The sequence below is a fragment of the Artemia sp. Qi Xiang Cuo genome, chromosome 11 (genome assembly GCF_049724085.1).
Source record: "Artemia sp. Qi Xiang Cuo chromosome 11, ASM4972408v1, whole genome shotgun sequence".
Lineage (NCBI taxonomy): Eukaryota > Metazoa > Arthropoda > Branchiopoda > Anostraca > Artemiidae > Artemia > Artemia sp. Qi Xiang Cuo.
In genome coordinates, this window is record NC_142804.1 from 13,626,062 (window position 1) to 13,639,275 (window position 13,214).

The window sequence follows — 13,214 nt, forward strand, 5'->3', positions numbered from 1 at the left end:
CACTTTTCCCCGTATTTCTTAGATTACCGACCCAAGCCATAATATTTTCCTTACGTTGAAGATTTAGAACCGATACAAAAGTAGGGTCCGATGCCGGATGTGACTTTTGTTTCCTGGGACTTTTAGCCTTGCTTCTAAGTCTATATATGGCCGTGAACTTAATATCCCTGTAGTTCCGTACCGACATTTCTGACAAAAAATCATTAACGGTTTCTTCAATGTTTTCATTTTCCTTGTTAGGAATTCCATGGATAAGAAGATTCTTGCGTTTAACATACAATTCAGTTCTTAAAACCTGGTTTTTAACTGCCACAAGAGCAGATTTCAAGCCAGTGTTCTCTTGTTTCAACGCTGCATTCTCCGTACGAAGATTTTCTACCAGTTGTTTTAAGTTGTCCATACGTTCATCAAAATACTTTTTCGTGAGAGACATCGCTAATTATATTGTATCGGTAATTAATATATCGCTAAATATACAGTACGCTCGCTTCTTTCCTCAACTCATCAAAATGACATTTCAAGAAAACTTACGAGCGTGGGCCCCTTTCTTCTAAAATCCAAATAGAAGGGGCCCCAGAATCAACAGTGCAATAATTGAAATAAAACAGGATATCACAGTTGAGAACTATCACGAAGTAAAAATTATGTCTTGCCTTAACGAGCGCTAGTTCAGTACTGAACTAGATGTTATTAGATGTTTTCCAGAGAAACAACCTAAGGATTATGGCAAGATAGGATGAAATGGCTAGGACACGTTCAGCAAATGAGAGAATCACAGATTGCCAAAGATTGTCCTTATCGGTCAACCGTCTAGGGCTATGGCTATAACCGTCTAATGTATTGCTCCTATCCATTCATCTTTGCCTTCGACTTTCATTTCTGCTGGAATTGATGTCTCATATCTCGCTTATGCGGACGATGTTCTCCTTGTTAGTCGTTCTAGGGCTGGGTTCTCACATTCTGTCAGCTGGATCTCAGACCAGTTCAGACAGATTGGGCTTATGCTGAACGTTGATAAGTGCGAATATATTTCGTCTAATTCGAGTGCGAGTCTCCCTCTTAATTGTGGTTTTTCCTCTATTCCCTTTGTCTCTTCTTTTCGGTGGCTTGGTCTTCACATTACTAATAATCTCGAAACACTTCGGGCTCTGACAGTTTTTAATGCTAATAACAAAAAAATTGAGATTGGATATTCAAAAATTGTTGCAAATAGAGGGAGGCACAATAGAAAAGCGCTTGGGAAATTTTATTCTTCATTTTGTGATCATTCTATTCTCTTTTTATCTGGTTTTCTTCCAATTCTGAAGCCTTAAGATCTCAAATCTCTGCGGACTTATTATTTTAAATTTTCTCGGTACCTTTTGTGCCTCCCTCCGTGGTTCCGGAACCGGCATCTAATATCGCGATTCGGCCTCCCTCATTTACGGTAAAAAGTGACTGCTTGCGGGAAAGCTGTCGGAATTTGCAGGTCTTAGTGCGGACCATAATTTGCGTCGTTTTATGTAATTAATTGTTAAGTGTGCAAGTTTGCTTTTTTTTTTCTTTTCTTGTTGTACTCCACTTCTTTTTGTTCATAGCGGGTAATAATTGAATTATTATTATTATTATAGCTTCCCGGATAGTAGCTATCTTTCCTACATTTCTGTTTAAGATTGACCTAGACGGTGATCTTTACTTTTAACAGCAATAATAACACTAGCGCCAAGTAATTTAAAATCGTTAACGAGTTAAGAGTTTGTAATCAACTCGTTAACTCGTTTAAATAAAAAAAAGTATTCAAGTTATGTTGTTGTTTTTTTCCTTACTAAAAGCACGTAGATATAGCAATTTCCTATCAAATACAGCTCTATAATGTTTCAGCATCCCATTAGCTGCGACAGAAAAAAGGGAGACAAATCACTACATCCCAAGTAAAAAAGGGATTTTTCTCGGTGCTCAAGAAGGGGGACAGTAATTCTTCTTGATGGGGTTTTTGGCTCTGATTATTCCAATTGTGCAGTTTTCATATTGTGCATGTGCATATATATATATATATATATATATATATATATATATATATATATATATATATATATATATATATATATATATATATATATATATATATATATATATATATATATATATATATATATATATATATATATATATATATATATATATATATATATATATATATATATATATATATATATATATATATATATATATATATATATATATATATATATATATATATATGTAGCTTTGTGATTCAATTTGCTTTGCGAGTTAGCTTTTTCAGTCTTATGCAAGCTATGATTGTAAAAGTTAGGTTAAACTTGATTATAAATATCAGAAATGAGTTAAAAACCTAACCTACGATTATCTAACTTGTCATCATCAAATCTTGCATGAAACTGAAAAAGTTGACTAGCAATGGTGACTAAATCCAAGGAGAAATAGGGTATTTCGGACATTCACCAGTAAATGTTGACATTAACCAGATTTTGGACATTCACGCTAACAAATACATATATTAAAATATTTTTGCAAATATTATTTCTAGGTCACTATGTAACAAGTACTTTTCGTCCAATCATTGTTTTTGACCTTCTCGATTACAGTGTAAAGGAACGTCTCGCAACAGTTTGTTGCGAAGTATGTGTAATGTCGATAAGAAGTACTTGACGAGGGGAAGAATAAAAATTGAATGTTTACTACATTTACATACAATATATCAACGTAAATATATTACGTAATTTACGTAATATATTTACGTAATTTACGTAATATGTTTACCACATTTACGTAAATATATATATATATTTGCATATCTTACTTTTAGGTCAATATGTAACAGGTGGAAGTACTCCTCGTCCGATGGCCATTTTTGAGCTTCTCGATTACATTGTCAATGAACCGCCTCCGAAATTACCATCGGGTGTGTTTACCAGTCAATTCAAAGATTTTGTCGACCGATGTTTAAAGAAGAATCCAGCTGAAAGGGCGGATTTAAAGTCGTTGATGGTAAGTTCAATTTAGGTATTTTTATTTGAATATTAGTCAATAATAATTCAAAATAACTCTAATGCACGTTGTTATTTCTATGGCAAATTATAAGACTGTATACAAGTTTGTATAACCTCTTCTGTTAACAAAATTTGGTTCCCCCCCCCTCACAGTTCCAAATGATAAGTTTTCAGAAGTATTTTTTCATTGCTCAGGAAGAGTGTACACTTATATGTATATGTCATTTTATTATGTATGTCAAATATGTCATTTTTGCTGTGGGCAAGTATGCGCCATAGTGTTTCAATAGGGGAGTTAAAACGATTTTTGAGTTGTTTTTTTTCTTTTAATACCGGGGTTGTGCCTGTGTTTCTTGTTTTGCGTGTGTTTCTTTTTTTTAATAGGTACTCCATCTTAGTAAATATTTTTACTGATCATGGCTAATAAAAATCGTCCAGTTATTCAAGTAGGCAACAAAAATTAATTTTGAGCATAAATCATTACACTCGCTACGGGTGAAAATTATAATAAGAAAAAAAGTACGTCCGTATGAGCTCTTGTGGTAAAATAAAAATTCATACTTTTGCTGTCTCAAAGACTATTGAGGTCAAATTATGTCAAAAACGCATCCTAAGTAGAAAAACAGTTTTCTTCTTTTTTAGATTAGTTAAAGAATAAAAAATTCCACAAACGAAGTTTTAAAAAGAAAAGTAAAGAGCTAATTTAAATCAAAGGTGAGCGGAATAAACTCAAATAGTTTTTCAAGTTTAAAACGACCATAAAGAACTACTAATAAATATATGAAACCCAAAACAAACAGAAATTAAGATAAATAGCCAGCTGAAACCTAAAACGAGTAGAAACTACCACATAGAGGAGTATGGCTGACGCCACCTGTTCTTTCTAAAAACCCAGAATTTAATGTTCAATTTACTGAAAACAATTCCTGAATAAGCTACAAATGGCAATTTTTTCTCACTATCCAGTTTTTCTAAAACGCGTTTTTTAATTTTTGGTTATTTTGGGCTGTGGTTCGTCCTTAGCTGGGTTGCAGCTACCGCCACAGCCATGATTGCTGATGCGCCCTTTTGACAGCCTACTTACACATTAGTGTGTTTTGGTTTAGTTCCACTTTCGCTAAAAGTTCCACATTATGTCCTTAGCCTTCAACATTCCCTGAAGAATAGTAGTAGTTGTAGTAGCGTGCATATATTACCTTTTGGTCAATTGAACATCCCCCTAATTATGTCCTAAAAGTTTCAACTTGATACCCTTAGCCGTTCATGAGATACGCTTTTTTTCCAACCTTCGTACACATAGTGTATTTTAATTTAGTTCACTCATCTCAACATTTCCTGGAGGCTTTACCTTAGTGTCCTTAGTTTTGTGGACTTCTTTGGACTCAAACCATGGACTCCATGATTTCTTGGACTTGGTTCGTGGAAAAGTTTATTGTTAGTAGCGTAATTCACGTGAGTCGTTGTAAACTCTGTGAAATTAATAAAGAATTAAGAGAACGCGCAAATATTACAACGCTATCCCACTGCCTCATAGGCTTTATGCTATGTATTTCTGGAAGATATTCACTAAAACTGAAAAAGCAAAAATTCGTTCTATTTTTTTTCTTCCATTTCGCCAGGTATTTGCTACACAACGTTATATCACCAGATATAACACGCAAATGCTACAACGCTGCGGCATCGCTTCATGTTCTTTATGCTTTGTATTTCTGGAAAATATTCACTGAAACTGATAAAGCAAAAAATCGGTTCTATTTTTTTCTTTTTGCAAGGTATTTGCTACACATCGTTATATCACCAGATATAACACGCAAATGTTACAACGCTGCGGCATCGCCTCATGTTCTTTATGCTTTGTATTTCTGGAAAATATTCACTGAAACTGATAAAGCGAAAATTGGTTCTATTTTTTCTTCCATTTCGCCAGATATTTGCTACACAACGTTATATCACCAGATATAACACGCAAATGTTACAACGCTGCGGAATCGCTTCATGTTCTTTATTCTTTGTATTTCTTGAAAATATTCACTGAAACTGATAAAGCAAAAGTCGTTTCTATTTTTTTATTCTATTTCGCCAGGTATTTCCTACACAACGTTCTATCACCAGATATAACGCGCAAATGTTACAACACTGCGGAATCGCCTCATGTTCTTTATGCTTTGTATTTCTGGAAAATATTCACTGAAACTGATAAAGCAAAAGTCGGTTCTATTTTTTTCTTCTATTTCGCCAGGTATTTCCTACACAACTTTATATCACCAGATATAACACGCAAATGCTACAACGCTGCGGCATCGCCTAATGTTCTTTATGCTTTGTATTTCTGGAAAATATTCACTGAAACTGATAAAGCAAAAGTCGGTTCTATTTTTTTCTTCTATTTCGCCAGGTATTTGCTACACAACGTTATATCACCAGATATAACACGCAAATGCTACAACGCTGCGGAATCGCCTAATGTTCTTTATGCTTTGTATTTCTGAAAAATATTCACTGAAACTGATAAAGCAAAAGTCGGTTCTATTTTTTCTTCTATTTCGCCAGATATTTGCTACACAACGTTATATCACCAGATATAACGCGCAAATATTACAACACTGCGGTACTGCCTCATATTCTTTATGCTTTGTATTTCTGGAAAATATTCACTGAAACTGATAAAGCAAAAGTCGGTTCTATTTTTTTCTTCTATTTCGCCAGATATTTGCTACACAACGTTATATCACCAGATATAACACGCAAATATTACAACACTGCGGCATCGCCTCATGTTCTTTATGCTTTGTATTTCTGGAAAATATTCACTGAAACTGATAAAGCAAAAGTCGGTTCTATTTTTTTCTTCGATTTCGCCAGATATTTCCTACACATCGTTATATCACCAGATATAACACGCAAATGTTACAACGCTGCGGAATCGCCTCATGTTCTTTATGCTTTGTATTTATGAAAAATATTCACTGAAACTGATAAAGCAAAAGTCGGTTCTATTTTTTTCTTCTATTTCGCCAGGTATTTGCTACACAACGTTATATCACCAGATATAACACGCAAATGTTACAACGCTGCGGAATCGCTTCATGTTCTTTATGCTTTGTATTTCTTGAAAATATTCACTGAAACTGATAAAGCAAAAGTCGGTTCTATTTTTTTCTTCTATTTCGCCAGGTATTTGCTACACAACGTTCTATCACCAGATATAACACGCAAATGCTACAACGCTGCGGCATCGCCTCATGTTCTTTATGCTTTGTATTTCTGGAAAATATTCACTGAAACTGATAAAGCGAAAATTGGTTCTATTTTTTCTTCCATTTCGCCAGATATTTGCTACACATCGTTATATCACCAGATATAACGCGCAAATATTACAACACTGCGGCATCGCCTCATGTTCTTTATGCTTTGTATTTCTGAAAAATATTCACTGAAACTGATAAAGCGAAAATTGGTTCTATTTTTTTCTTCTATTTCGCCAGGTATTTGCTACACAACGTTATATCACCAGATATAACACGCAAATGCTACAACGCTGCGGAATCGCCTCATGTTCTTTATGCTTTGTATTTCTGGAAAATATTCACTGAAACTGATAAAGCGAAAATTGGTTCTATTTTTTCTTCTATTTCGCCAGATATTTGCTACACAACGTTATATCACCAGATATAACGCGCAAATATTACAACACTGCGGTACTGCCTCATATTCTTTATGCTTTGTATTTCTGGAAAATATTTCCTGAAACTGATAAAGCAAAAAATCGGTTCTATTTTTTTCTTTTTGCAAGGTATTTGCTAGCCATCGTTGTATCACCAGATATAACGTGCAAATGTTACAACGCTGCGGTACTGCCACATATTCTTTATGCTTCTTATTTCTGGAAAATATTCACTGAAACTGATAAAGCAAAAAATCGGTTCTATTTTTTTCTTTTTGCAAGGTATTTGCTAACCATCGTTATATCACCAGATATAAAGCGCAAATGTTACAACGCTGCGGTACTGCCTCATATTCTTTATGCTTTTTATTTCTGAAAAATATTCACTGAAACTGATAAAGCAAAAAATCGGTTCTATTTTTTTCTTTTTGCAAGGTATTTGCTAACCATCGTTGTATCACCAGATATAAAGCGCAAATGTTACAACGCTGAGGCACTGCCTCATATTCTTTATGCTTTTTATTTCTGGAAAATATTCACTGAAACTGATAAAGCAAAAAATCGGTTCTATTTTTTTCTTTTTGCAAGATATTTGCTAACCATCGTTGTATCACCAGATATAAAGCGCAAATGTTACAACGCTGTGGCACTGCCTCATATTCTTTATGCTTTTTATTTCTGGAAAATATTCACTGAAACTGATAAAGCAAAAAATCGGTTCTATTTTTTTCTTTTTGCAAGATATTTGCTAACCATCGTTGTATCACCAGATATAAAGCGCAAATGTTTCAACACTGCGGTACTGCCTCATATTCTTTATGCTTTGTATTTCTGGAAAATATTCACTGAAACTGATAAAGCAAAAATCTGTTCTATTTTGTTTTTTCTTCCATTTCGCCAGGTATTTGCTACACAACGTTATATCACCAGATATAACACGCAAATGTTACAACGCTGCGGCACCGCCTCATGTTCCTTATGCTTTGTATTTCTGGAAAATATTCACTGAAACTGATAAAGCAAAATCGGTTCTATTTTTTTCTTCTATTTCGCCAGGTATTTGCTACACAACGATATATCACCAGATATAAAGCGCAAATGTTACAACGCTGCGGCACTGCCTCATATTCTTCATGCTTTGTATCTCTGGAAAATATTCACTGAAACTGATAAAGCAAAAATCGGTTCTATCTTTTTCTTTTCGCTAGGTATTTGCTACCCTACGTTATATCACCAGATATAACGTGCAAATGTTACAACGCTGCAGCACTGGCTTATATTCTTTATGCTTTGTATTTCTGGAATATATTCACTGAAACTGATAAAGCAAAAGTCGGTTCTATTTTTTTCTTCTATTTCGCCAGATATTTGCTCCACATGCCACATAGATGAAAAAAAAGTCACAGTTTCAAAACTTTGTAAAAAAAAAAAGACAAAAAAAAAAACAGCAGGTCTTTTGTCGAACAAGTTGGAGACTGTTTTTGATCTCATACTGTTGTTGCTGTTGTAAATATTGTTGCCGTTGTTTTGTAAATGTAAATTATGTTTTTTTCTTTTATTTTTTGCTTCTTCTTTTTTGGCTATTGGATATTAGTTTTGAATAAATAGTAAAATATAATTCTAAATTTTTTCAGGTGCATCCATGGATTACAAAATCTGAATGTGAACAAGTCGATATTGCTGGATGGGTTTCTAAAACCCTTGAATTTCAAGATTAGTTTATAACTATCCCTTACTATCCTATAACTATAACTATCCCTATCACTTTTCACCTGGTAATAATCTGGTTTTTGCATATACATCATTTGTGGTGTCTGGTTTTTTTTTTCTTTCAATTTACTTTAACTTTATCCCCGTAAAAGTGTAATAAAATTGGTTATCCCCGTAAAAGGGTCTTACTATCCTATTGGGTACCAAAGATTTTAAGCAGTTCAAAAAGCAATATTGTCTCCCATCTGGCTTGGCGGCGGAAGAAATTTTGGATAGCAACCAAAAATTCCTTTGGGTACAACAAAAGGTAAGTAATCATGTTAACTGACCAACTCAATTCTTTTAGAGATTTAGTCAGAGTAAGTGACTTATTGACATAGAATATTTTAAGCAGGCTGGGTGCCATGCTTTAAGTCCTGTAATGGTGCAGTGTGTTTGATCTCAGCCTGAAAATCTGGATTTGAGTTCGAACCTTGGTGTAACAACACATTGGAGGGTTTGGAATTTAATTCCGGTGATGAGATAATGCGAAAGCATCATTATATTATTCCAAACAAAAAGAAGAAGGTATACTTTAATTTTGATACTCTGAGGGTTCACGGAGTCCTATATATGAAACTTAGTGTAAATTATTTGATTGCTAATAATAGTTGCTATCGAAATGAGACAACACATTCCTTTGGTGGAATTAGAAATACAAAGCGATAATGTAACGATAATATAAAAGATAATGTTTAAACTAATATGTCACATTCATCGTCTCTGTGTCCCACTTTCTTTGCGTCATTTTCGAGTAATCTTCGTAGATGTGGACTGCTTGAAAAATATTCTATGTCAATAAGCTACTTACTCTAGCTGTATGCCTAAAACAATAGAGTTGGTAAGTTTACTTGATTGCTTACCTTTTTCGTTGTAAAGTGCTAATTCTTATCTCTTGAATTCATTTGCGCTTCTGGAATAGTTGAAAATAACCAAGAGCTAACTATAACAGGACCTTTTCTTTTACCCACTATACCAAACTATAGCGGACCCTACTATAGCGGAATATCAAGAAAAAAGGAAACAAATAGACCAGCAAAGCAGCATCAACAAAAGAAGCAACATTGCGAAAATGGCGGCAAAAAGAAAGACAAACGGGAAGGGAAAATCAAAACGAAAAAAAAAGCTTCATTGTGGAATAAGTGTGATTAGACTGCAGAAAGGCCGTTTGTACTGTTCTGGCCATGTTTGGCTAAATTCGGACAAATTTGGCTAAATACATAATTATAATATAAGTAGATCAGTAATTGTCAGGAATTTTCCTATTACGATAACTTCATATTTGGCGTAATATCGTTCAATAGCGTCATATTTGGCTAATTTTTGATAAATTTACCAGTCAGACGTATTTTTTCAGTTTATGAAATAGTTTTGGCCGGTTTTTCGCCATATTTGACTAAATATGGATAGATCTGGCCAGTCAGACAAATTTGTATAGTTTATTAAATAGATTTTCATACATAATGTTAATATCAGTAGATGAGTAATTGTCAATAATTTCCCTATTACGACAACGTCATATTTGAAGTTATATCTTACAATAACGTCATGTTTGGCTATTTTTGGACAAATTTGGCCAGTCAAGACATATTTGCTTGGTTTGTCAAATAGCCTCTCATACGACATGATAATATCTGTAGATCAATTGGCAATCATTTTCTTATTATGATAACGTTATATTTAGCGTCATATCTTTCGATAACGTCATATTTGGCTAAATTTTAACAAATTTTGCCATTCAGGCATATTTATACAATTTATCAAATAGCTTCTTAAACGACATGATAAAATAAGTACATCAGTAATTGGAAATAATTTTCCTATAACGATAGCGTTGAGCACAGCCCTTGTGAAAAATTATCAAAGCATCATCTTAATTTTTATCTATGACTTTGACTATTAAGATTTACATTCACCCTGAAATATGTGATTTTCTAGTAATTCCACAACTATAATTTGTACCAAATTACGATTAGATTCATTAGTGTCAGATTCGTTTATCAGTCATGCTTTGTTTATTATTATGATTCTAATTTTTATCGATTCCCATTACTGTTGTTAATAAAAGTAGAATAATTCCAATGAGGCAGGAAGAGCAAGTGTGGTTCGTATTGCCTTAATGTTTATGTTCCCTTGCAAACATACAATTTTGCGACAAGCCTCCAGGTGTAACTTGCACCGAAGAACAATATTCTTATATCATTGGTAATGACGTCAATTCACAAACATATAGGGAGGAGGCAAAATGTATTTTTCAAAATATGGAGAAACGAGGGTAATTGTATTGTTCTTCAAGTTTCCAACGAAAACACTTAAAGAAAATGCAATGATGATATTTTTCAAGATCTAGGGAGTGAGGGGGGGGTAAGTTCCCCCCTTTCGTTGACGTCTCTGATCATTGGACTCATTTGTTCCTTGAATCTATTCACCGGACCAGACTTATTATAGTTAATTGAGATTTATGGAATGATAGCAAAATTGTTATCGTTGAAACGTTGAAACATTAAACGTTCAATACTTTCTTAGAGAATGGTCTAAACTTGCTTTGCTTAAAAGTAGGAAAATCGTCCTATTTCTCGGTATTGTGAATTCTTATAATAAAAAAACTTTTAAGAGGAATTTCAGGCAAAGGAAATTTCAGATTCCTAAAGTTGAATTTATGGAATGATAGCAAAATTATTATCGTTGAAACATTAAGACGAAAAAAGTTAGATCCTTTCTTAGAGAATGGTCTAAACTTGCTTTGGTTAAAAGTAGGAAATTCGTCCTATTTTCACGATATTACGAAATCTTACAATAAAAAAATCTTAAGAGGAATTTCAGACAAAGGAAATTTCAGATTCCTAAAGCTGAATTTATGGAATGATAGAAAAAGTATTATCGTTGAAACGTTAAAGCGTTTCAACGTTAAACTTAGATCCTTTCTTAGAGAATGATCTGAACTTGCTTTGCTTAAAAGCAGGAAAATTGTCCTATTTTGTCGGTCTTGCAAAATCTTACAATAAAAAAAAAAAAAAGGAAAATTTCAGGCAAAGATATTTCAGATTCATAAACCTGAATCTATGGAATGATAACAAAATTATTATTGTTGAAATGATAAAAATGATTTGCACAGAGACACAAACCTTGATTATTTAATGCATCATTTATATTGAATAGTTAATGTATCAATTATTATTTAGTTATATATATATATAAAACTTGTAGAGAGGATATAAACCTTCAGTACCTTCTTTACTGCTATATATATATAGAGTTAATTTCTAAATTAGAAAAGAAATCACTTATATGAAGCTCTAAGTTTGTAGCGAACGGTGATCTTCTTTATCTGGCTAAACCCATCTTCTGTGTATGTTTTGTGTTCAACACTTTGATGCTGATATAATCTTCTGTTCCCTCAGTTTGAATAACTGTGAATGACAGATCTTTCTTCAGTCGTCAATTTAGCATGAATAGTATTAAATGCACTACGTGATTATATTACGTTTTATATATATATATATGTATATATATATATATATATATATATATATATATATATATATATATATATATATATATATATATATATATATATATATATATATATATATATATATATATATATATATATATATATATATATATATATATATATATATATATATATATATATATATATATATATTTTAAGGTTACACCCAGAAACCCAGTTAGCTGAGGGGAACTTTGTTCCTCTATTTGAATTGATTTGTATCCGATAAACTGTTGAATTTCATCACAGCACATTCAGTTGTTCTGACAAGAGAAGGAATCGCAGCAGATATAAAAATATTAAACTTGTTTCCCCTACAATATGTAAAATTAGCCACTGCGACGCAGTGGTTCATTTAGGAGGAACTCAGATCCCCCCCCCCCCCTGTGGTTGCAGTCAACTCGAAGTTCTCTTTTAAATTTCTTTTAATCTTTTTAAATGGTGGACTAATTGTGTTTATTGTTCACATAGTCGAAATTTGTGACTTAATAGCTCAAGTCTTTCAACTGTCTCCATTTCTGTAGAGTATGATCAGGTTTATAGATCAGAAATTGGGGTGACATTCTAGTGGATCCTTTCCTTAGCTGCGCCACTGAATAATAACGAAAACATTTTGAAAATAGTACCGAGGTTGAAGTGAATTTCATGATTTTTCCCTGGCTGTTCACAGGGCTCTTTCTTTTTAGTTTTCACTTTAGTTTTCAATTTTCCCATTTAAGCTTTTTGCTTTATCAATTCTTTTTGAGTTTATCTTGTCGTTGTGTCTCTATTAATGTTGCTTATTGAAAACCTTTTCTCGGTGTTTTTCAATCGTTGAAGCTGAAGCTTTAAAGAAAATATCTTAATTTAATTCTTAATCCTGTTCACTACAATAATGGCTTGACTTGCTCCATTGAAGTTTTGGGTGTCCTTGATATGGGCTGTTTTCTTCATCGCTGCGTGGATAGCGTTTCTGTAGCCCACAAGATTATATTCTCTATTTAGCACGTCTGGAAGGCAGTGAGGCTTGAAGTTGTCTTTATACCTCTTTGGATGGTAGCCAAAGCTTTGACAACTATGCAATCAGTCTTGAAAGAACAGCTTCAGGAGTACTAACTGGCTCAAAAGAAGTAACAAAAGTGCAAAAGAGTCCAGCCTTTATGCGTAAGGGGGGGGGGGGGGGTTAGCTGATAGTTGTCGAATATCGGCATCTTTATACTAATATATCGTAATGAGAGTTGCAACTTTTAAGTTTTCCGCATTTCACCTAACCTAATAACAAAGCGCAATACTCTTT

At 33.3% G+C, this 13,214-nt stretch overlaps 1 protein-coding gene across 1 annotated transcript in view; it reads left to right on the forward strand.

Moving 5' to 3' along the window:
• The window catches only part of Dsor1 (mitogen-activated protein kinase kinase 1), a 39,732-nt gene extending 27,842 nt beyond the window's left edge, over positions 1–11,890 (forward strand). The window contains exons 7-8 of the mRNA XM_089096311.1: positions 2,828–3,009; positions 8,310–11,890. Coding sequence (XP_088952437.1) covers positions 2,828–3,009; positions 8,310–8,393 — 266 coding nt within the window. The 3' untranslated portion in view covers positions 8,394–11,890. The remainder of the gene's footprint in view (positions 1–2,827; positions 3,010–8,309) is intronic.
• Positions 11,891–13,214: the final 1,324 nt, after the last annotated feature.